The 26,087-nt window shown below is 38.2% G+C and overlaps 1 protein-coding gene across 1 annotated transcript in view; it reads right to left on the bottom strand.

The window, feature by feature from the left end:
• MYT1L (myelin transcription factor 1 like) overlaps positions 1-26,087 on the bottom strand; it is a 124,664-nt gene that overhangs the window by 15,760 nt on the left and 82,817 nt on the right. The window contains 3 exon segments of the mRNA XM_042818586.1: positions 2,510-2,731; positions 4,089-4,172; positions 10,133-10,195. Coding sequence (XP_042674520.1) covers positions 2,510-2,731; positions 4,089-4,172; positions 10,133-10,195 — 369 coding nt within the window.

Genomic DNA, 26,087 nt, shown 5'->3' with positions numbered 1-26,087 from the left:
AGACCTACTTCCCTTTCAACACTCTGCACACAAATATAGGCCACAGACATACCCTCTGTTGAGATGTTATCCTTTGGACAAAGACTCAGGCTACAGCCCTGAGCACCAAGAGATTTGACCATAGAGGTACTTGCAAGCCTACCCTTCAGTAGTGGAAGTTGATACTAAAGGTTCTTTTAAACAGTGTCTGCTTCTAGCAAACATTTAATGAGAAAAACAATCTGCACGTGACAATCTACAGCTCCATCCTTCTTTCCTGACATCTGTCATTTCATTTGTCAAGGGTACCTTGTGAGTTTGGGAGCTCAGAGGTTCTCCAAGGAAGTGCATGAGTGCAGGCATCAGTCTGGTTCTAGCAAGTAGCTGCTGAAGAATATTCCTGTCTTGAGCTTTGTTTTATCTTCTAGCCTGCCTATTCATAGGCTTAGCAATGCAGCTGCACAACTCAGAGCTGAGACCAACCTTGAATTTTCAGAGGAAATAACCCAGGTTGTGGTCCTTCACCTCAGGATGTATACCTGAGTATACTGAATGCACTGCTATTATCTTCCTACAGGCTTTCTGACAGCCTTACAATTAATTAGGCTTTCCTATGTATAATGTGGATAGTCCAAAATAATCCTCTTTTTTTATAACCCCTTCTAACTTCTACTTAAATTTCTTCAGCAGATAAAAGGCACTAGGTGATGTCTATTACTTTCTTCCATCATACCTGAGCATTTTGCAAACCCAGTTTGCAAATCCAGGGATGTGCTGTTGCTGCTCAAGCATAAATCGCATTCTATAAACTTGCTTGCAGATCTTGGAATTCCACTGTGTAATAACTAAATTGCATTTTCTTATATCCTATTTCATTTACCTATCTACAGACTCTTTCCAATTCATTTTCATATTAGTAATATGAAACCTTATTTCACACCGGCCTTTCCTTCTGGCCCTGTGTCCTTTGTGAACCATACATAAATCCTTGCTTCAAATCCTGGTATATAATGCTGGTAACTCTTTGTTGCCATTCTTTCCTACACAAAATTCCTTGATAAAACTATTCATCAGAATTTCTGTGGACAGGAAAAGCAAACACTGAACAAGCACATTGTTGGTGCTTTTGTACATAGGATAGGAGTATAGGAGTCTGAATTTACTAAAGTTTGTGACTTTTTCCACTGACTTCTTATTCCTTCTTCAGAGTTATGTATGTACAAATATACGTATACTTAAATTCCAGACTATTTGATTAACAGTCGGAGCAGTTTTTAATCTAAGTACTGATTTCCCATCTTTTGTGGATCATCTCAAGAGGGCATTATTATCAGCAGAATATACCTTAAGCACAAAGTGCAACAGCAGCTCTAAGAAATCTGTGCCTTAGAAACCTCTCTCTCTATACAATAACTGATTTAATAGCTGGCATAATTTTCACAAGCCAGTTTGCTGTTTCAGTCTCCAAGTGTTACAGCTGTTTGAATAACATAACATTAATGTCCATTTATGAAAGGAAGAATATAAAATCTCAAATAATACATACAACACACTATTGCATCTAGCTAATATGTATGCTGAGAGAACTAATGTGCTAGTTAGTGCTAGTGGTGGCAATGGTGATGAGGACACGGTTGGACTAGATGATCTTGTAGGTCGTTTCCAACCTTGTGATTCTATGATTCTAACTCTGCTGACTGGTGACAAATTAAGCACACTGACTGACATATCTGAAGTAATATTAGTTACTATCGAACAAAAGAAGAGCTTTGCCCTGGCACTATAGTCATGCTCCCACTCAGATTCCCATCTAAAGCTCCAAAAACACCCTTTCTTCTTCATAACCTAATGTTTAAAAGAGGGACAAAATTTATCCCTGGTAGACAATCCACTAATCTCTTAAAAGCTACGGAAAATGTTGTCTCTGAAGTTCTCTTATTTTTGCTAAATTTATGTAAAATAGGGCTTTGTTTTCCTTTTCTCAAATATTTGTATTCCATTATTTTTAAATAATCTGGTGTATTCTGTTTGGGTTTCTATTCTGTAATCTCCTGACTATTTTGAGCTAACATTTTCATTACCAAATAAGTAAAAAGTAAATCATATTTATAGAACTGGTTTCTGAAAATACTTTCATTCCATGCTCATTTGTGAATCAACAGTATATTCAACATCTCTGAAAATGAGGTAGATTCTGATGTGTTTTACAAAGTCTATACCAAAGGAATTTTTTCAGAGTCACTTAATAAAGCAGTAGCATTCACAGTTATTGTTATGCACATTTTGTTCCCTAAAATCTTCTGTGTATTATAGATTCAGATTCAGGTCTCTACTTGCAAAGATTTTCATTTAAGAAATCATGAGTTCTTATTTCCAGTTATCTAAATACATAAATGGGAAGCCTATTTTGAAGTAATAATGAATGTCAAAAGGAACAGAGAAATCTCATGACAAAAAGTTGTACTCCAAATATTGTTAATATGATTTAAATAATATAATTAAGTGAAAAATATAAACCATGGTTACTCACCTACGATGAGTAAGAAAACTACCACTGACGTGTCCTGAGCCATCACATCCTGGGGTTGGACATGACATTCCTTCCGTCTTCACTGACTTCCATGAGAACTGTGAGCCATTTAGGTATCCATCCTTTTGCCTTTTGGCAGCTAGAGGACACCCTGATGCACTGCGATGGGATGCATATTTTCCAGTTATATGACCCTGACCATCACAACCAGGAACTGGACATCTGGATAGCAGATAGATGAGATAAACTTTATTGTCTTGCCATCATATACCTGGTAGCCTCTACAACAAAGTCAAAATAAACCTGACATGAAAAGAACAATCATGCACTGTCGTCTTAAAAATAGTCAAGATACCCTCCAGTGAGTAAAATTACAAATTGAGCTTTGCTAATACACAAAAAAGTTCTTCTTACAAGTAAATAGCACACTGGAATTGGAATGGTGCCTATGGAGCTCCACTCAGTAGGGAAATTGTCCATAAAAAGTCTGTGACCATAAAATCCTACTTAGTGTCTTCCTTGTTACGTTTTAAGTATGTGTATGGATTCTAAAGATCCCTTGTCCAAAGTCCTGGAAATGTTAGGTGTGAACAGAGCAAGTGATGCTTTTCTGCACTAAAGGGATGTTGTCAGATTAAAAATCAAGAGTCAGATTACGAGAGATTATACAAAATCATAGTGCCAACTGCATCAGAAATGTGAAACAACTTAACCACTCTTTGAATTTGAGAGATTATAACGAACTTGCACTGCATGCCTAAAGAGATCGGTGAAGATAGTTCCATATTAATCTGCTACTAGGGAATCCCCTTACATTTGCCCTATATACTTAAGAACAAGCAAACAAACAAATAAAAAACCAAACACTCAGGGTTAGAAGGAAGAAGATATCCTCAAAGGGAAATGTTTAAAGAAAATACTTCAGTTAGTATGCCACTACATAGCACAGGCCAAAACAAGGCTTGTTATTTCATTGACTGTCCTACGCTAAAATATTGCTGCAACACTACATGGAGGAGCCAGTTCTGAATGTTTCAGAGTAGTCACTAAAGTTGCCGGGTGCAGCAGTTGCTGAAATTGGAGCACTTCTCAAGAAAAAATCAAAGGCCTATAGGTAAATATTTGTTCCTCTTCTCACAAACTGAATAAGCAGTCAGATTCTAAGTAGTACTTTCATCTAAGTATTTAATTCTCTATTCCTGCAACTATTTTGTTTAGCATGCATGTTTTGTCTACAGCACATAAACTTTGTAGGGTTTTTTAGAAGATAAACATTTATGTAGCTTGTGAATTTCTTGTGAAAGACACAATTAGATTGCTTTAAATTAGAGAAGATCACATCCTTGGCAAGAATAAATCAGCATGGGTCCTTGATTTGCAGTCACTGAATTCAGATGGCCCAGTGCAGAATTCCTTGGGATTTAGAGAGCTCTGTATTTCTTATTAAGCAAAACTATTTCACACTTAAGACACATATTCTTGGATAGCTACAAACTAAAACATTTGTCTTAAAAGCTGAATATACATATAGAATCTGTTACAGAACACGTGAAGGCCCTTTAACAATATTTGTTCTCACCTAATTGGCTCTTGGTCTTCTTTGTCTTCCTTGCTTTGTGCTATCCTGATCCCACTCTTCTTTGCTCTTGGACAGCCTGAAAGACTGAGTGAAAGGAGACATTTTAAACCACAATTTCTCACTCTATGTACAGGTAACAAGGGATATACTTTCTATAGCAAAAACTAGCAGAATGGGTAATCCTGTCCAGTTTCCAAAATTAATGCTCAGTAGTTTGAACAGGGAGGACTGCAGCCTATAATCACAAAGGGGAATCTGAGCAACTCAGTCTGTGATGGAAGGACAACACTGTAAGCTCTATGTAGACCATACACACAGGCAGTTCCTGAGAAGGCACAGAAAATGAACCTCCTAGCTCTCTGTCTAATAATCCCTGCAGCTGACTCAGCAGCAGCAGCTTTGAGAGGCATAGAAGTGTTTCAGTGCTCAGAGACATTACATCCTCCGTATGGCTGAGAACCAAGAAGGTCAGAACTCAGGAGCCTTTGGCTCTGTCAGTAGGACAAAAGATTTCTTTTGGGGACACTGTCAAAACTAAAATGCCATGTAAGAATCCTACAGATCTACTGCATAAAAATATAGCAGAGCTTAGAGCTGTGCAATGCCTTCTTTAGAAAGAATTTAAGTGCTCAGAACGCTAAGCCCAGACAAGTTATATGTTAGACTAAACTATGCTACTTCTAACTAAACACTGAGAATGCAGTTTTAACTACAAAAGATGGAAAAATATCAATCTATTCCAGGATGTACAAGTTCAACTTTCTCTTTGCATATAAACAATTAGTTACAGAAGCAGTTTAGTAGAATTGGCCACGAGTTTAAGAGATATTCAAAGATGGGCAGAATATTTTTTTAAAGTAGCTGCTGTCTCTGTTGAGAACCCGACAAAAACCATGCTTTATGCTCTCCTTAAATGTTATTTCCATCTTAACATATGAACATATACAAAGAAATCCAATGGTAGGGCAACACCTTCAAATGTACTGAAATGAAAGACAAAGCTGTATTATAAAATTTGTCTCAGAGAAAGAAGAGTAGATTTTTGTTTCCAGCATGACATAAAGTATTTCAGTGTTGTATGGTCCTGTAGGTCCTGTATACAAAAAGAAGAGATAGAAACAGTGGTAGCAAAAATTCGCAATATTTTGTCTCATTAAAGAGAGAGAGTACTGTGAGGTACAAATTGAGAAAAGGGCTATGCAATCATGGATAGAATTCTGTGTTGGTTAATAAGAAATAAACCATAGGCAAAAAACAATCTGTATACTGTAAAGTTGTAGATAATTCAATTAAATAAAAGGAGGAATGCTGACACAAGATACTGGCACAGAGCATGTTACCTAGCAACTTTTAGTGAGACGACATGGCTACATCTATATTGATAAACAGAAAAGACCTAGAACTATTGTTGTTACCCAAGACCAGCTAGTTCACATCCATATAACTCAACCCTCTTTCTCTGTAAAACACAACAGCCACACTCACATTGCTTAGAGAGAATGATCTGGACATGTGTGGAGCTCCAAATAATTTCTGAGAACTTCCTGGTAGACTTCCACTGGCCCAGGGCCAGCACCACAACAGGGCACACTATAACCATTTAACGGCATAGACAACTGCGTTGCCTATATCAAGAACCAACCTGTGTAGCCTGTGTTCTCATCCCATGCGATAATACAAACGTAGTTGGTCATTTTCCTTTTTAAAGAAAGCAGTTGCTTTGTAGTAGCTTTTACAGCACCCACCAAAGTACCCTAGTTCCCTATGTACAAATCCCTTGCCACTGAAGAATAGTTTTTGTTGAAAATAATGATGTCATAATCTGAAGAAGTCAAAGGCAGGAGCAAAGAAGCAAGAGGGGTTTAGAATAAGTGAAAACAAGGTATGGAGCAAGGATGCTGTTTGGAACAGGTTGTTTTACTGATTCACATTATGTAGACTGAAAAAAAACAAAGGCAAAAGGCTGGGAGTTACAGATATCCCCAGGTTATCTGCAAAATTAGTTTTACTCACTGTGTGAGAATTAGCAGTCTAATGCTTACCGCATATTAAATCAATTCATTTTTTTCACCTATTTATTGGTGTTTTGGTGCATCATCTTTTTGCAATAGATCTTTCTATTTTGGCACTATGATTTATTAGGGAATTCTAAGACTTTTCATATCTTCTAAGCAGACATATCCAACAGCCATCTTCCAGGGTTATGATTAATTCATTTTTCCTCTGATAGCAAATTCACCAAGAAAACATATGTCAAAGATGAGACTTCATTTTAATTTTTCATCCTGTGTTAACCAAAATGTATTATAAAGTAAACATATTACTTCATTTTGATTTCAGTTTAATTCCTCATCTATGAAGATAAAAGACAATTAGAGAATTCAAATGACTGTATATGCCAATACATCTTGCATACATTAAATGTCCGTGTGAAACTGCAGAAAGTTATGGCAGGGTTAAATCTGCCTTTATGTACATTATGCATGCAGCCATTTTAAATATAAATGATACCTGAACATCATGACAGCCATTTAGGAAATAAGTTTGTCAAGCAATTTCTGATAAAACTGAAAGAATTAAGTGCATAAAATACAAATAAAAATGTTGACTCAGATGCAAGCCAAGGTAAATGACTATTTTCAATGTGGGAAGCAGCTTAACTATGGATGTGCTGCAGAATCTTCCATACTCAATAGCTTGGGATTTAGGCCACTGGTTTCTTTCCCTTTTAAAAAGGGTGCCTTTTGCTGGCCTCACCGCCTCAGGGAATGGCCTTGACATATATAATGAATTGAACAGTGAGGGGCTGGCTCAGTGTAAATGCAGTAAGTCTCCTGGGGACACTGGCTATTTTAAGAAAAAAGATGTTCCTCTTTTCCTGGTCAATACTACCATGCAGAACTTTAAACTAGGGGATGGGGAAGGAGATGTACCACTGAGTGCAACAAAAGAGCCAAGAAACACTGTCACCTCAGGATGCAGCAAAGGAAAACCTCAGATTTGTCCCAGAGGACTTTGGGAGGGCTTCTCCAAGAAGATAACATGGCTGATAGACCAGCTGAAGTGCTTCTACACTAATGCACACAATATTACTCAGCAGGAGGAGATGGAAGCCATGGTGCAATTAGAGAACTATACCTAACTGCTGTACACAGAAACATGGTGGGAAAAATCACACAATTGGAATATTACTAACAAGGGCTACAAGCATTTTACAAGAGACAAACAGCCATGATTAGGTTGAGAGCTTGTGGGTTAAAATTAGGGGCCAGATCAATAAAGGAAATCTGGTGGTTGGGGTCTACTACAGGCTGCCTGATCACAGAGAGCCTGTGGTGAGGCCTTCTTGCTTCAACTACGAGAAGCACTGCACTCACAGGCGCTTATCCTGATGGGGAATGTTGACCACTCACATTTTTGTTGGGAAAGCAAAAGAGCAGGCTGCAAACAATCTAGGAGACTCCTGGAGTCCATTAAGGATAGGATACCTGGTCCAGGTATTTGGCAGAGCATCTAGAGGTCAAGTGTTACTAGACCTGGTGCTTACTACTGCAGCAGAGATCATTAAAGAGGTTAAGAATGAAGACACTGTGGGCTTTAGTGGCCATGTCCTGGTTGGGTTCTTGATCCCAAAGAATACTGGCCTGGCAAAGAGCAGTCAGGACCCTGAACTTCAAGAGAGAGGATTACTGACTCTTTAAGGAATTATTGGATGAGATCCCCTGGGAAACTGTCCCTGGGGACACAGGAACAGAACACAACTGGCAACAATTTAAGGATGCCTTTCCGAGAACAAAAGAGCTCTCCATCCCTCAACATAAGAAATCAAGCAGAGGAGGAAGGAAACCAGCATGGTTGGATAAGGACCTGCAGGTAAAACTGAGGAATAAGAAGGAAATGCACAGGCAGGGGAAGCAGGGATGTGTGGCTTGGGAAGAACACACAGATGCTGTCTGGACGTGCAGAGATAGAATCAGGAAAGACAAGGAGTAGATAGAACTGAACTTGGCAATGGATATGAAAAATAATAACGGTTTCTTCGGATGCACTGGTCAGAAGACACAGATCAAGGAGCATGTATTTCTTCTGATAAATGAGAAGGGAGAAATGGCAACAATGGACAAAGAAAGGGCTGAGGTACTCGAATTCTTCTATTACGGTCTTCACTGGCAGTAAGGCTTTCCACATCTCTAAAGTCTGAACGTCTATGTATAGGACAGAGGAGTTAAATCCCCCCAGCGTAAATAAAGAGCAATTTCAAGACCACCTGATGACATTGAATGTCTACAAGTCTATGCAACTTGATGACAAGCATCTCAGGATCCTGAAAGAACTGTCTGATGTAGTTGCCAAGCCAATCTCCATTATATTTAAAAGTCATGGCTGCTTACTGGAAAAAGGAAAGAAACCCTCCAATTTTTAAGAAAGGTAGAAGGGAAGATCTGGGAAACTACAGTCCAATGAGCATAATATTTTTGCTTGGGAAGATCATGAAGCAGATCCTCCTGGAAGCTATGTTAAGGCACGTGCAAGACGAGGAGATTATCTGAAACAGACAGCACAGCTTTACCAAGGGCATATTGTGCCTGACCAGTCTGCTGGCCTTACATGATGATTTGACAGCACCAGTGGACAAAGGAAAAGCAAACAACATCAACTATTTGGACTTATGCAAGACTTTTTGTATGATCCCACATCACGTTCTTATCTCTAAATTGGAAATGTCTGGATTTGAAGGGTAGACTATTCAGTGGATAAAGAATTGGTTGGATGGTTGTTGTCAATGCCTCCATGTCCAGATGGAGGCTGATGATGAGTAGTGTCCCCCAGGTGCCTGTCTCAGGATCAGTGTTCTTCAATATCTTTATCAATGGCTTGACAAATAGTGAGATTGAATGCAACCTCAGCAAGGACACAAAGCTGAGTGAATCTGGAAAAGCTTGAAAAATGGGTCCATGTGAACCTGCTGAGGTTCAACAAAGCCATGTACTGGGTGTTGCAATTGAGTTGTGGCAATCTCAAATATGTGTACAGACTGGAACAAGAACTAATTGAGAGCAGACCTACATAGAAAGATTTGGGAGTTCCAGTTGATGAAAAGATTGATGCAAGCCAACAGCATATGCTTGTAGCCTGTAAGGCCAACTGTATCCTAGTCCGCATGAAAAGAGGGTTGGCCAGCAGTGAGAGGGAGGTGATTGTCCCCCTCTACTCTGCCCTTCTGAGGCCCCATGTGCTTCCTTTGGCCTTTGGTAAGGATCCCTTTTATAGTTTAGGCACACAGTGTAACAGCTTTTCTTCATAATTTTCTCTTTCCACTCTTCAGACTTCACATAATTATAAGCAATTAATCATGATTTAAAAACAAACCAAACTTTATTCTGAAGTATATTAACAAGACTGGTGCATAGCAGATGCAACAGGTACTTTGGTGATCAGGGACATGATTTACTGGTCGGTTGTTAGAGTTAGGGTAGTATGGTTAGGTTGAGGCTGGACTTGATGATCTTGAAAGTCTTTTCCAACCTTAGCAATTCTGTGATTCTACGATTCAATGATTTAAGACTTCAGGTGGGAGAGGCAGTAAATAAGTTAGTTCAATTTCACATTTAAAGAAATATGGAGAGATTCTGAAGTGACTGACAAAAAACAATCGGGGGGAAAAAAATGCAGGAACAGCGTTTTAGTCCAGAAATGGTTGAGACTGCAGAAAACAGTTGTTATTGAGAATGTAAAGCAATATAAATTTATAAATATTTAATTACTTCTCTTGGCTAACAGAGAAGGGAGAAAAAATTGCATTATTTTTATACAAAGATTCTGCTAGATACTAACAAAAATCTTCCTGCCTTTTTGGGTAGTGAGCCATGCTGAAACTGAGAAATGTTACTCATTCATGATATGTAGAATGACTTAGACCAACATATGCTGACATAAAGCACTCAATACTACTCCAGAGCTGAAAGAGAGAAGAGAGGTCTGTTGAACTCTCACGTAGCCCTCTATTTGATTGATTTATAGAAAAAACACTCCTCTTTACATACCTTCGATGTGAAGCATAATTTCCAGTAATATGTCCGGAACCATCACACCCAGGAGTTGGACACCTAGAATAATAATGTAAAAAGATACAGAGCAGAGTTACTGACAGGTAAAATATAGCTGTCCATTTTATATTAAATATATATTAAATGTCTCAACCACTGTTTCCACAGGTGCCAGCCTTGGGGACCTTCAGCCATTCCTAGACCTATGCTTAGTTCTACACCAGGGACAAACATACTATTTTCACTCATAAAATATTTCTATTAAATACGCATTGCCTGCCCAGTCAAACATTTTCTGGATACCTCTAGCACTGGCAGATTACTGGAGATTTCCAGGAGCAGCCTGACATTCTCTCACCATCAGGAATTAGTAGGGGTGACAGCAAATGCAACATCCCAACATGTATTCTTAGGTAATGGCTAAGATTACAAGTGAGCTGTTTCGTTTTCCATCAAGGCTCTTGCTCTAATCCCATAACACAACGTCATGAGATGTTGGCACACCATGGAGATAACCCTCCACCACTCCAGGAAACAAAAGAAATGCCTAATGAAAAGGAAATGTGAAGACGTGTCTCTTGCATAGAAACAATAACTCACCTAGCATTCCCAAACTTCAAGCAACCAGATACACTCACCAGTGAAACTTATAATAATAGAATGACAGAAGAGCCATCAAAGAAAATGGGTGTTTCTACACTGTGAAGATTATTATGATCGCTAAGAATAAGCTAATTTACAATGTCAGTATAATTATTAACCGGTACTTGAATGGCTACACTGAATCAGAGAAAAGACAAAAGAAGACTTAATTTATACCCATAATTCATATATTATTTATACTCATTGACTTATACTCATTTGAACACTTAAATGCCACATGAATTCCAAAAATTCACTTTTCCTGAGAGTTAGTTTTGAATTTTAGAGGTGCTTTAAAGCTTCTTTCGAAGTCAGCACTCTAATTCAAAAAGCATGTGCACAATCTCAGATGTTGCATTCTGGAACATCATTTCCATAGCATTGAGTTCATCGATTATTTGAATCCAGAATTCATGCACATTTTGGCTTTCACCTTTCAGTGACATGTGTGCTTTCCTCAAAGTTGGTACGTACTGATAAACTGGTTTACCAAAGTTTTCTTCAGAGACTTGAAAGTTTCTTAATATCAGGACTTCAAGCAACCTGGAATTCAGGGCACTGGGGCTGTCATGTTCCATTAGGCTGATCTTTAGCTCTTTAACGCTAATAAGCATTACCTACTTCAGAGGAGCTCAGCAGGGCCAAACCTCAAACATGATTAATGCAGCTTGAAAGAGATAAATTAAACTGGAATTTGTTAAATGGAGTTCTCATATGGTCTTCTTCTGGACCAGTTCAGTTATTCTATAGAAAACATAAAAATACAGTAAGGCTTCCAGGATGTAAGCTAGTAAAACTTCTGGAATTCACTAGGTCACTGAAATTTCTCTTCTACATAACAGAGTGCCTGTGTGCACTGGACAAAAATTCTAAACAGAATCCTAAAGGATAATTCTCTTTTCCTCTTGATTTACGAGTTTACTTCGCTTGTATATGCAGATTTTGCCACAATGACTCCCTATTACAATGCCTTTGCATAGGACCAAGTATGATAAGACCATGACCCTGATTAGAAAGTGTAAGTACTGCTGTGAGTTTTAATATCTCAAGACCCACGCCCATGCTGACATAAAAAATTAATCTTTCTGCTTGTAGAAAGATTAAAAAAAAAAAAAAAAGTTTGTGCAGTTCCTTCTCACATACCTACATAAGAATACACTGAACAAATCATAGCTCTTTCCTCCATAGCCCTTACCACTCATTCTTTACTGTGGCTGCACATCATTAGCACAAATCTTGGATTCTACGTTGGCTAGCGCTTTAAGTTAAAAAATAAATAGGAAGGGTCTTATTTTTAGTTTCTTATATTTCAAATATAGGTATTTAGATATTTTTGTATTTTTTCAGATAAACTGCTTTTTAATAATTATTTTTTAATTATTATTTTAATATCTATCAGGATTAAATATTAAATATTTATTCAATCTCAATATGAGGTTTAAAAAGAGCAAGTGTAGAGTTTTGTACCTCTGGAGGAATAACTGCATGCATCAGCACAGGTTAGGGCATGACCTGCTGAAGAGGAGCTCTGCAGAGAGGGACCTGGGGGTTCTCGTGGACAACAGGTTGGCCATGAGCCAGGAGTGTGCCCCTGTGGCTAAGAAGGCCAATTGGATCCTGGGGTGCTCTAAAAAGAGCGTGGCCGGCAGGTGGAAGAAGGTGGAAGAAGGGGAGATCCTCCCCATCTTATCTGCCCTGGTGAGACCACATTTAGAATATGCTGTGCAATTCTGAGCTCCCTCGTTCAAAAAAGATAGGGATCTCCTAGAAGGAGTCCAGTGAAGGGTCACAAAAATGATAAAGGGCCTGGAGCATCTCCCTTATGAAGAAAGGCTGAGTAATCTGGGTCTGTTCAGGCTTGTGGAAAAGAAGACTGAGAGGGGACCTGATTAATACTTATAAATATCTAAAGGGAAATGAGAGGTAAATGGATGAGGCCAGGCTCCTCTTGCTGGTGTGTAGTGATAGGACAAATAGCAATGATCTAAAACTTGAACACAGGAAGTTCCATATGAACATGTGGAAAAACTTATTTACAGTAAGAGTGATGGACCACTGGAATGGGTTGCCCAGAGAGATTGTAAAGTCTTCTTCTTTGGAGATTTATAAAGTCCATGTGGACGCCCACCTGTGTGACCTATTGTAGGGAACCTGTTTTAGTAGGGGGTTGGACTTAATGATCTCTAGAGGTCCCTTTCAACCCCTGCAATTCTGTGATTCTGAGATCTTTCTTAATACAGAAAACTTATTTCCTACTTCTGTCAAGCCTCACTGAAGCCTCTAACTCTGTCGTACCAAAATATATTAGAATAAGATTTAATTAGACGAATTGAGTACATTTTGAATGTAAACATCCACTGCATGTAAATGAACAAAGCAGTTAATGGAGCCATCAGACTGTTCTTCTGTAGTGTCTTGGAGGTACACAAAGATTCCTTTTTTATGAATATGTACTATTTGAAGCTTCAAATTTGCATCCACAGAGAAATTCTTCAATTCTATTGAGAATAAACTATTATCAAAACAGAAGAATGTTTTTTTCTCATCTATTCCAATACTTTTGCTACAGGCAGGCATGATTAATAGTGTCTCAACAAAAAGGGTTTGTAAGAGGCAGCAATATAACTGGTCGGTCAGTTTTAAAATTAGACAATTACACTTACCATTTGGACACTTAAGTAATTTGAAAACTAGCCTATTTTTTGTGTCATTTGGAAAAAAAAATGTCTTAAGCAATTGATATTAAAGAAGAAATCATCCTGCTGTAGATTGAACTGAGAATCTTCACACAGGGCTCCGTACTGTTCACATCAGTTTTTTTTTTTTTTTATATATTATCATCATAGTTCTGATTAAACCAGAAGGAGTTTTTCATGTAGGCAAGAATCTTATCAGAAAGACTTTTCTGATTTTAGCACTATAAAATTTGTTTCAAGTCTCACAAGCTGATACTGACTTGACTGTACAATATGAAATGAGCATTTAGTGCAGTTGATAAGAGTATTTTAAAATCCTAGCACATTTCTATTTACTCCTGTTTCCATTCTATGAGAAGTGCTTATAGCCACTATGAAAGATGCTGATATGCAACATTCTCTTTCAACTATGATGCTACTACATTATTTATTTGCTATTCTAAATAAATTAGATAAGGAGACAACTTCAAGTCTCTGTACCATTAAAACTGTGGGACTGGATTTTCAGAATGTATTACCATACATAGGACTTGTGTAGACTTGATGTTTGCCGTAAACTCCTGAGTAACTATAGATATCTGACTTAAGTGGTCTCACATGCAGACAGGAATGCCCAGAAGACGAATGCATAGGTGCTTAGAAGAACCTTACATCTATTGTAATGGAATGCTGCAGTTAAGTGGAGAAAAGAGATACACAGTTTCCTCAATGACTTGAAGTGAGTGTAATTTGACAGAATCAGAAACTTATTTCTAGACTCTACCTAACAGCTCACTGTACCAAAAGAATACTTTAGTACTGTAAGGACTGAGTAAGCAATACTGCAGTACTGTAAAGACAAAAGGACTTCTCTTTGTAAAGAATAAAGTTCAGACCATGTAACACTAACATTTTACACAGAATCAGAGCATCCAGTAGAAGACCTTGTCAGTGATGAGGAATGCAGTCAGCACTGCCTTCATGTCCCCTCCATTTCACAGAACATCCCAAAGAAGATCTTGTGGGAACATAAATGTAAACAGAAAGGAAGAAACGCAACAGAACAGCAACAGCCGAGGAAGCTGGAATCAGTATCAGCGCAGACTCAATAGCAGGAATGAAGCAAAGGAGAAAGCCAAACTAAGATAGACGACACGTAATGCCTAATACCATTCTGCAAAGTGTGCAGCAATTAAAAAACGCTTCTAGGAACTTGAAGGAATGTAACGAGATTCACGGGACTGGCAAGGAAATGGATGTTCAAATGGGCTCTGGAAAGGTTTTTCTAGATGCCAACAGTTTAAACAGTTTAAAGTCTCAGCTCAGCTCAGAAGAAAAAACATCCGCACATTGGACTACAAATAAGATAGATATATATTTAAACCTATATTCACAGGTTTTCCTTTAGATCTACAGGAGCAATATGGATCAGGTAATGTGACATTAAACAGGTTGTTAGACAAAGGTGCAAAGATAGTAGTTTTGTCCTCATTACTGTGTATAGCTTTGGTTGAATTTTATGACATGAATTATCTCTAAAATATACCAATAAAACAAAGATATAGTAATCTGCAATATAATGAATAAGTTTTTTTTCCCTGTATTTACCACGAAGTGACAGCGGCTCTTTGGAATCAGAAGAATTCTATTTCCCTTGTTACGAGGCAGAGTTCACGGAAATTTTTTCAGTGCACAGTCTGAGCATAACCCAGGGCATAGGCTTATGCTCAGGCTCAAGCTTAGGCTTCTTCTCTCTAAGAAACCCCCAGCTGAGATTTAGCAATACAATGAATTCTGTTTCCATCTCAGTCAAACCTTGTGTTCAGGGTTTGACAAGTTTATATAAATCCAAATGGAAACGTTGGACATAGGATTGTGCAAGCTCAAATTCAGCAAAGCACCCAGACAGAGGCCAGGTTATTCTAACATGATCACATTCTTTGCTAGTAGGATTCAGTATAATCATGAGAGACAGTTTTAGAAACTGCTATCAATGTAACTTCTTGTCTCCATGCTGCCCTTCCCTATGTCTCTTTCCCTTTCAACCACCCTTGGTCTCTTCTATGCTGTGTGCCAAGTATGCCTTCTTGGCTCACTGGGAGCTCATTTCAGCCGCACTGTCCTTATCATTCAGTCCTAGTTGCCCAGTTTTCAACATGAAAAGGTCATGTTATTGAGTTACGCTGCAGTTTTCACATGAATTGGGAGGTTTGTATGTTATCTGTGTACCTGCCTCTTACCTATAGCTTTCTGGCACTCAGTGGACATTCTATAGATACTCCACAAATAAAGAAGTAATAAGTCACTAATAGAAATGGAATGCCAATTCTGGCTATGGCAAATTCCTTCTACACTGTTTTTGTACTCAGGACACTTGCTCCCACAGAACTGAAATTAATTTTTCTCATGGTACCCACACCAGAAGCCATCAGATAATTATCCTTTCCAGAACTTACCAAACTATTCTAGGTTTCAATTATAATGGGTAGATTAAAAATATCTTTTATAATCTGTTATTAGCAAGCTAGTTTATCCACTCTGAAGACTCATGCTGTCTTTATTGTATCTTTAAACCACTTTGCACCCACTACACTCTGGATCCAATCTTCCCTAGAGCATTAACTTACTACTATAACTAAATGAATAAATAGTATATTTATCCAATCAATTAGTTATTAAATATTTAAAGCAGATGTAGCTAGCCATCCAAAAGAGAAATCATATTGAGTTAAGGAATTAACCAACAAAATATACAAAAATTCAGATTGGTCCCTTCGACTGTTGCACATTGCAAAGGAATTGGAATTTAAAAGAAAATTATATCTATCTTCTCTGTAGTTTTATTTTGACCATGTTGTCAATCTCTACACTACAGATGTGATTTTCTGTTGGAGGTTCAAAAAGCCTAGAGAAATATAATTGTTTCCGGTGGGATTTTTTCATAGCAGAACATAGAATATTTTTATTGTCTGGTGGTTTTTAGGTATTTGGGATTCTGTTTTATTTGACTGCATCACTAGAAATTCAATTCATAGGTTGGGAGGTTGGAAAATAGACACAATATTACTTTGCATTCCCATCTTTTATCTGAAGATCTGAAGGTACTTTACAGACATTAATGGAAAGAATCTCACAATACAGCTTTGAAGAAGGGAAGGATTTAGCAGATGAAAACTGGAGCATACAGAGGCTAAATGACTTAACACACAAGAGGAAAATAGGCCAGAAGGAGATGCTTATTCACTGTTCTGTTTGCATCTAAAAAGCTTTATCTCTTCTGAAACTATATATAGATTCGTAAACAAAATACTATTTTTTTCTAGTCAGGTAGTGAAGAAACCAAAGGTTACAAAAGTAAAAACTGTAAAAATGCTGTGTTTGCAGTTGCCTGAACTGAGTGTGTGAAGAAAGAGGAAAACAGGAGCAGACAAGAAAGGGGAGGGATAAGAAGCCTTGTCAAATTAAAAAAATAGAATTTTGTGTAAGGTATGATGAGTTTATTTTATGTCTGTGTTTCTATGAACTTGAGCTCTTGTAAAAAAAAAAAAAAAAAAAGAAGTATGTTTACAACACTTGACAAACAAGTACCCAGTTTATCTCAAAGAGGAGAGAGAAAAGAAGCTTTTCTCCGTTTTCTTCCTAGACCACTCACCGCTGATTTGCATGGAGCACTGCAGAGTGAGAAGGGAGTTGAGGAACAGCTGTGTGGTCCGCAGCAGAGACTTCTAGGCCACAGGTGTGTCAGTATCAGTCAGACTTCTGGTTAGCGTTATGAAAATACCTACTTAGCAGGAACTGGACTCTGGTTTTAACTGTACATTGCTTTTACTTTCCTAAGCATTCAGACATTGAAAGCAATCTCTGTAAATCTCTGAATCCTATTTTCTGTCTCAGGCATTGCAGGCATTGCAGTCAAGCTCCAATTAAGTGTGCAAAATAAGAATTCTGACGATCCCCTTTTTAATGAAGTCACAGAAAATAGCATCTGTTTTAATTGCAGCAGAAGCATGAATGCCTTCCCGTTATTACTCTGTTTTCTTACCGAAGCATTTGTTTCCTGAATTCCTAAAGTGTTACTATTTCCATTCACTGCCTAGACAGAAACTCTCAACCTACACAACCTACCTGAATTTGCAATTAAAACCTGTAAAACTGTTTAGCTAGGATGGATTTATTTTCCTGTAGTTTCAATGAAGCTGCACATCTACATACCTTTTTCACTTCTTCACTTCTTTTCACTTTGTCACATTTTATTCTTTCCATTTTCCTTTTTGGTGCCTCTTTCTATTTTCAACCTGTTGTCCTTTTCCTTCAGCGGAGTAGGGACTTCATTTGCTTTTGTCCACAGTTAGATTTCCATCTACATTCCTCCCCAGTGTATCTCTTCCACATTTTACTTCTGCCTTTTCCATATCCTTTCACAAAATCACAGAATCACACTAGGATGAGGCTGGCAGTGACTTTTGGAACCATTTGGTCCACTCCTTGTTGAAGCAGGGACATCCATGCAAATGTACCTAGGACCACATCCAGGCAGCTTTTGGAGATGTCCAAAGAGGAGACTCCCCAATCTCTGGACAACCTGTGACAATGCTGTCACCTGAACAGCATAGAAGTGCTGTCTGACGGATAGAGAGAACCTCTTATGCTCCAGTTTCTCCTCATTGCTTCTGCACCTGGCACTGTGAACCGCTGGAAAGAGCTTGGCTCCAACTTCCTTGTACCCTCCATTTTCCTGTCTCATTATCATTATCAATATATCCAATTTTCTCTCTGTCTCTTTAACATCTTTTTTTCCTCTCCTTTCTCTGATATCTCCACTTTCTATTCCTCCCTCATCCTTTCTTCATTTCTTGATCTCTGATAACCTCGATATTCACAGTTCTTTCTTCCCTCCTTCTCTTAGTTTTTTCTTTCCATTACTTCCTTTTTCATCATCATTCTTGTCTTTCTGATATTTTCTTCCAGCTGAATTTATTTTTCCCCTAGTTTTCACTGCTTCTGGCCCTATCCAATAGCTGAAAGGACTGCAAATACTTTGTGTCAAGGGAGAAAACACTTGTGAAACCTTAACACAGAATTTGCCAAGAAACAGTGAGTCATTTTCAGAATTGCACAATTGTAGAACGGCTGTGGGTAGGACTGCCATCCACCAAATCAAGCTGTCCAGGGCCCCATCCAGCCTGGCTCTGAATGGCTCCAGAGATGGGGCATCCACAACCAGTCTGGGTAAACTGCTGCAGTGTCTCACCAGCTTCTGAGTATAGAATTTCTTCCTAACATCTAACTTAAATTTTAAAGGCAATCCTCCTTGCCATATTACTAGTAGACTGTGTAAAAAGTTGTTTCCCCTCATGTTTATAAGCTCTCTTTAAGTACTGGAAGGCTGCAATGAGGTCTTCCCAGAGCTTTCTCTTCTCCATGCCAAATAAGTACAACTTCCTTGACCTTTCTTCATAGGAGAGGTGCTTCAGCCCTTTGATCATCTTTGTGGTCCTCCTCTGGATCTTCTCCAACAGCTCTTCATCCTTCTTTTGCTGAGAGCCCCAGGTTTGGATACAGTACTTCAGATGGGTGCCCCCGCAGGAGAGGGGGATGACCACCTCCCTCTCCCCACTGGCCATCCTTCATGCAGCCCAGGATAAAGTTGGCTTCCAGGTTGCAAGCGCACTGCAAGCACATACTGTTGACTCACAAGGTTTTCCAATTTCCAACTGGAATTCCCGAGTCCTTCTCCACAGAGCTGCTGTAAAGAAGTTCTTCTCCCAGTCTTTAAACATATCTGTGATTGCCCTGACCCAATCTTACATGCTTCTCTTTTCTGCACCTTACACTCTTCTGTTCTTTATCATTTGGCTTCAAAAGGTGTAAAATCATGCTAGCAATAGGAGCTCCTGACAACTACTCATAGTTTGTCTGAAGCTCATTTGGAGCATTTCAAGAGGTGACAAGAACTCTACGGGAAAAGTATGCAGATCTTAGTGCTTCTTGAATCTATGGCCTCATATTCCAGGCAAAACCTGTGACTTGATCCTCACAAATATATCTTTGAAAGGAAGTGAAGCTACATGCTTAAAAATATGAAAGTTTCACAAAGGTGCACTGTAAGCCGAAAATAAAAAATGAGCTAAATTTAGATTCATATTTTAATTAGTTTCCTGTATTCAGCTTAACAAGAAGGTGTACTTAATCCCACATATTTTTCTTTAGCAAAAGTGCCAAATATTACTTTTTCATATGGAAAATATTGCTAACATTTTTTATAAAGCAGAATACTGACAAGAAAGGCCCTGTTGCCGGTTGAGGGAAAATAAAAAAAAAACAAAATTCTCAAATGAAAGAAATGTAGATATAAAAAAAAAAAGTCCAGATATAAAGGAAAATGAATTGAGGAAAAACAATGGAGTTAACTCTCTCCTCCTCCAGTTGCGTTACAATGGCAAATGAGTGAATTGAGAAAAATTCATCTTCTCAGCTGTTCACTGATACTGGATTCAGTGAAGTTCCAGTATGAATGGGCAGGAGATCAGAAGATCCAGTCAGGGTGTGAGAACTCCTGGTGTGAGAACTCACACTCCTGGTGTGAGAACTCATTCCTGAGTTCTCTTAGAAGACAACAGAGAAATATAAGTTGGAAATCAGAAAGAAGGGTGGAATGGAATGATTTGTTGTTACCATATTCGCTATGTGGTCTTTCTATCCATAAAGAATGATGCCTATGGAGCTAGTCCAGGCATGAGATAAAATAATTTTGGCTCAGAGGATTCATGAAGTAACTTCAGTCTCCCATCTCTGCTAGGAGATTGCTCTGTCTCTCTCCTTACCTCTAGAAATCCCCAGCAATTCAATGGTTCTGAGCTGGGGGTGGCTGACTGCACACTCTTTAGGTAAAATTTAATAACACCCTAACTTCTTTTTTTATTATTTGTGTAATTTTTGTGTCCTTAACTCCTGGTGCTTTGCATTTCATTTTTTTTTTTTTTTTCAACTGTGTGAGACAAGGAACATGATTTGCTTTTTAATTAAATAGAAATCCATTTTCCTATAAGTAGACTAAAATGCATCATGCTGGCATTTAAAATATTGTGCAGTCACGTGCACAGACACACATGACACTTTTAAATTAATTACACTGCTTTAGAAAAAAAAAAATCCTGTAGCTTCAGTTACCACCTCTGCATGCTGCTTGTTCTAACAGCCATCAGGACTTCCCAGCTTCCCCACAGCAAGTGTCACAGCGTGCTGCCCACTGTTCTCACATCTAGCATCAGCATATAGACCCTAACATGCCAGTTGCCAAAGGCATGCTAAGTGCCTAATGTGAAATCACTTCTGTGTGCTACCAAGGGGGTGCTCCTTTCACAGAAGTTGCCGGAGGGAAGCTGTGAATCAGCTCTCTCCCTGGGCACCTTGCCCACACTTTCTCTCTTGCCAGCACAGCCTGCCTTGGAGGCAGCACTGGCCAGCTGCACATCCCCTCCTCGCAACAGAGAGCACTTCCTGGCACCAAGAATGAACCAATTCCAACATACGCGAATTCAAATGTTCATTTCCAAACACATCATTCTTCGAAAAAAGCTTAGTTTTTATAGTGAAAAAATAATATAAAATTATAGCATCAGGGAGAAAAACACAGAAGGAGACAGCCCGAAGACAACATACTCTGCAGCTAGGAACAAAGCCATTCAAATTCTTTGTATCATAGTAGATTTCTTCAAGCCTTTGCTCAAAAGTTCATTCAAAATAAGGGTATTTTTTTAAAACAGGCTTTTCTTCAGTAATTTGGGGTGGACACATTTGCTTCTGAAGAGGAGCATCTTATTCCTGATTAATCTTTTAAAATGGGTAGCCCCTCAGGAGTATCTACCACTTAGCCAAGGCACAGCAACATTTCCAATCAGGGCCGCAGAACAACCAATAGACACTTGATTTCACTCACTTCCTATATGTGAAAATTGGTCAAGTCACTTGAAGACAGTAGACAGGTATTTTACTATTCTGGTATTCTTCACCTTACGAGCTGTCTTCAAAAAATCTTACAGCTGGCCAAGTATTTCTATTTATGAAGTAAATGAAATTTTAGTACAAAATTAAATTAAAATATGCCAGATGTTGAATACTTGAAAAATAAATGATCTGAAGTAGGGATTTCTTCTCTGACAAAAGATTTACATTACAGTTGGGTCAGTAGCCTGCTGGATGCTTTGAACACCATAAAATTATCAGCATCATAATTCTAGATCTGCTGTCTCTGTGTTGCTGTGTACTCTTCCATACTTTGTGTATCTTTTCCCTGGTGACACTAATACCAAAGATAACAGCAGTATGACCTTGAACCTGCAGATTCTTCAGTTTCCTAGAGGCTTTGAATGACTTCAAAATTCGTAGATCTAGAACACTCAAAAAGTTTAGAAACTCCACAAGAAACACTTAGAAAAGCTATCAGATTAGACTCCTGGAAGCAAAGGAAATAAACTAACAACTTTCAATAGACTATGCCTTAACAAACCACTGATGTTTGGAAGTGAATGGGTAGAACCCAGCCTTAGCCTTTCTCTAGTTACTCTGTTTATCTGTTTTTCATTTGAATATAATCATTCAACTTGTACGCTCTCACATAATTCATCAAGAGAAAGGCAGAGCAATAGAGACAGCTAGATCTAAAGTAAGGGAGAAAGGAAAAGCTGAGAGGAAAGGATGGAAAGAATAATAGTATGAAGAGATTCAATCTATATATTCTCTTCCAAATTAGTTCATAAAAACTGGTATGAAAGACAGCCTAAAAAAGCAGTTAGTTGCGTATTTCTGCCTGTGCAATACAGAAAGAAACAGAAGTACCATCTCTAAATATTTCTCTCAGCCTAGCATTATGGCAAAACTGTAAATGAATAGTAAACACTTTTGAGTTATATAAAATATGTAACAAGCAGAATGAGGGCCCAGAAGTTTTGAAAGAAGAAAAACCATCTAAATGACAGCAAATGTAATGGGTTGGAATCTTCTTCACACCATTAACAGTTTCTGCTTCAAAAGAGCAACTAAGATGTTTTTCAGTGCATATTCAGTAAGGTAAGATAAGGTAAGCACAGCAATTTAGTGTAAAATGTGTTTATGAGACTAACTATGTATTTAAGGCTAAGATTTAGCCTTTGTTCCATACACAGCCACTATGCTATACCTGTTATCAACATGAAGAAGAACATTTTTACCATAAAGTTCCTATATTGGATGGACTTTTAAATCTCATATGAATGTATGGTTTCTATCTGAAAACATGTGCAATCCAGTAAAAAGGACACATTAACATTTGAAAAAGGGAACTAACTCTTAAGGGTTTCATTTCCCCAGACAGCTGAAGCAGAGGTACTACTTTCTGTTTTGGGGGTGAAGAGTCATCAGCAAAAGAGTGAAATCCTTCAGCTTTCATTTTATGAAAGTAAACAGGTTTCTCCCTTTAGGCCTACAAACATTTGCCAGAAGCCCAAGTGAGGAAATGTGAAAATACCATGTGAATTATATCAGACTGTGAGAGGCAGTCTGGTCTAGTGAGAAGGCTAATGAACATTATAGCTAAGGGAAATCTAGTTCACTGATTTACTGTTGTGTGCTTACATTCATTTTTGAGCAGCTTCTCAGGCATGCTGTAAGTTTTGGTGGGATAGGCTCAAATTCTACTTACGCTGACTTTTAAGCATAACCTCACCTTTTGCCTGAGCCCTAAATTACCTAAGCCCTACAATGTTAAGCAAGGTTTACTGGTACGCTGAAAGGAAAACTCTTAGTGCAAGCCCAGACAAGAACCTGTATCTGCAAGGGGATCAGATTGGGCATGGGTAAACCCAACCCTATGAGTACGCCATCCTACTGCTTTGAGGTAGTCTCAGAAAACTGACAGCGGACAGAAAAATCAGCCCTAATGAACTAATACTTAAGAGGGTACAATATCCCGTACTCTTCCCAGCGCTTTCAGGTCTATGAACACTGAGCTGCAAGTCTGTTGCAAATTACTGAGCAATACAGCAGGATGGTTAGGGTCTTGGAGAACTTCATAGAAGAGGCTGCAAGAGCTGCTGTTGAAGGGAAGTGTAAGAAACAATCTTCTGTCTACAAATACTTGGCAGGAGACTGTGGTGAAAGCATAGCAAAAGCTTTCTCAGAACTGCACAGCTGTAGGACGGAGCACAGACGCTACCTTAAGCTCAACCACCATATTTCCATCCCTCCTTGATCAAACATCACCCAATTCTTCTGTATTAAAAGTTAAAAACATTCAATTAAAAATCATGATTCTGAAGTCGAGTTTGCAGAGCTAATAAGTGCTCAGAAATTCTCAGTGAGGTAGCCAAACTTCACTCCAAACTTTCAGATCAGTGCGTTCAAAGACAATATTCTGAGACGATATCCAAGTTTCTACTCCTCTGCATCTAAGTTTTCTGTCCCTCCTGACAGGATGCTGCAGCTGTCTGGGCTGCATTAAACGAAATAAGGGAGCTTTTAGAATGGTATTCAATTACCTGAAATGGGTGCTATTTCACCCGAGTGTGTCAGACTGTATGAGGTAGTTTGCACTTAATGTGAACAAAGGAGACATCCCTTCAGTGAGGGCAAGAAACTCTGATCAGACCATTAAAACTGTTCCAAGCTAAGCTGGAATCCAAGACGGTATTTGAACAGCACTTAAGTAATAATTCCAACTTAATAAGAATGTTCCAAGGTATCATTAACTATAGCATTTGAAAAGGAATTGTGCTTTTTATTGCCATGTGATATTCTCTAGTGTCTTTTCTTTCTTTGGCCCTCCTTACTTTCTCCTTAAAGTTGACGAAGGCAGAAAGCCCAGGCTTTTGTACAATTTCCCTTTTCGAAACTCCCATAAGATTAGGCAGCGCAAGCTTGGTTTATACTGCAAACATTTCATGAAAGAACCACTTTAATTTCAAAGTCTAATAGCTGCAGGAATAGCTTAATAAACAGTTGTGCAGAGTGCTGGAAAGGCCAGAGGTTACAAACAGGGATAAATGGCTGCACAGCACATGGGCATTGGAAGCTGCATACTGCACTGTATAAATCAGCTCTGTCTCCCAGAAACACTTTGTTCACGGTTGGGAATGTAGGCAGAAAGAAGTGCTCATGCTCTTTTATACCTTGGAGTTCAGAGCTCTGATGCTCTTTAGAATTAGAAAAACAGCCTTAAGTCTGAGAATAACAACTTTGCCGTATGTGCTTTTTTTTTTTTTAAAAAAAAAAAAAATTTTTCAAACTTTTTTTTTTTTTTTTTTTTTTTTTTTTTAACACTATACTTCCTGTTCCAAAATTACTTGCTGTTTCTGTGTGCTTACTGCCAAATATCCCTGAGTATTTACTGCTCCTTACTCTCTTGATGACTGTTTTCCTTATTCCAGGTTTTCTATTCTCAGGATGAATGTTTGCATCTTACAATGAAATGTTTTATTTATTGCTTAAAGCACTACCCTCACAAACATTCCTGCTAACTGCCCCCTGACAAGGATTTGGGAGAATAATACATGGGTAGGAATGTAGCTGAAACACAAATTATCTGTCCTGTTTAACTCAGAGGAGGTGCTCCTCAGCAATACACTACAGAGAAGAGGAGCATCTTATGAATTAGGGACAGGCAGAATTCCAGACTGAGCATCCATACAGTCCCAAAAAATCTGCAAACTTCAAGATGATTATAGCATCTCAGGAAGGTAAAATGAAAGGGAGTGGAACAGGTTAGACAGCAAACTGCACCTTACAGAAATATATGCTATAGGCTGCCACTTCCCAGTACTTCTGTACTGTATCTCTCACAAAAAATTTAATTATTGACAATGTTTTGATAAGTACCATATCCCCTCTTTTTATGCTGAAGGAAATTTATGACTGAGTCTGGTCTTATGAAAAAAAGAAAATCACCCTTTCAATAAATACTATAAATTCATTATAGCTACTTTACTCTTGCATGGAAAGTGTTATCACTGATGTGAACAAACAGAAAGGTTTTTCTTTGACCTAGAGACATTTCCACTTAATTTTTAATTATATAAAGATTTATACAATTATATAAAACATTTGGACTGTTCTGCATTAACACTGCTAAAATATTTTGCACAAATTGTAAATAAATGGTCCTGATGTGTTTACCTATTACCTATTTGTAAAGCAATAGCATTTTCTGTGGGTTCAGCACAGTTAATATCAACATTTGCAAAAATTGAGTTAAAATCAGGTAAAAACAGTTAAAACATTTCATTTTAGATAGAGGATATGTGTAGAAATTGGTAGACAATCACCTCCCATTTGCATTAAATATTATTCACGTTTTGGTTTGAGGAGGTGTATTCTATTAAATAGAATTCAAACAAAAGTTACAGTACTTCTTTACCAATATTTTATTAATACCTTGGAAATGTTTTCTTCTAAAACAAGTAATGATTTAATGAGACTTTGTCTACCACAATATCAACATGAAACTGCTTTTGTAAAGAGTAAGGAGTGCGAATTCTGCTCGTGGAGCTATGCATGCAATTTGGCCTTGTAATACTGTTCTCACTCGGAAAGTTGCAACTTTTTGCAACTTTTTGCTGAACATGATCTCACATTCAAAACCACATAAAGCAGGTGCTCCACTG

The sequence above is a fragment of the Centrocercus urophasianus genome, unplaced genomic scaffold (assembly GCF_019232065.1).
Source record: "Centrocercus urophasianus isolate 14NV4802_14NV808 unplaced genomic scaffold, USGS_Curo_1.0 seq_10, whole genome shotgun sequence".
Taxonomy (NCBI): Eukaryota; Metazoa; Chordata; class Aves; order Galliformes; family Phasianidae; genus Centrocercus; species Centrocercus urophasianus.
Note: the sequence above shows the minus strand (reverse complement) of the source record. Positions and strands in the feature narration are given on the sequence as shown.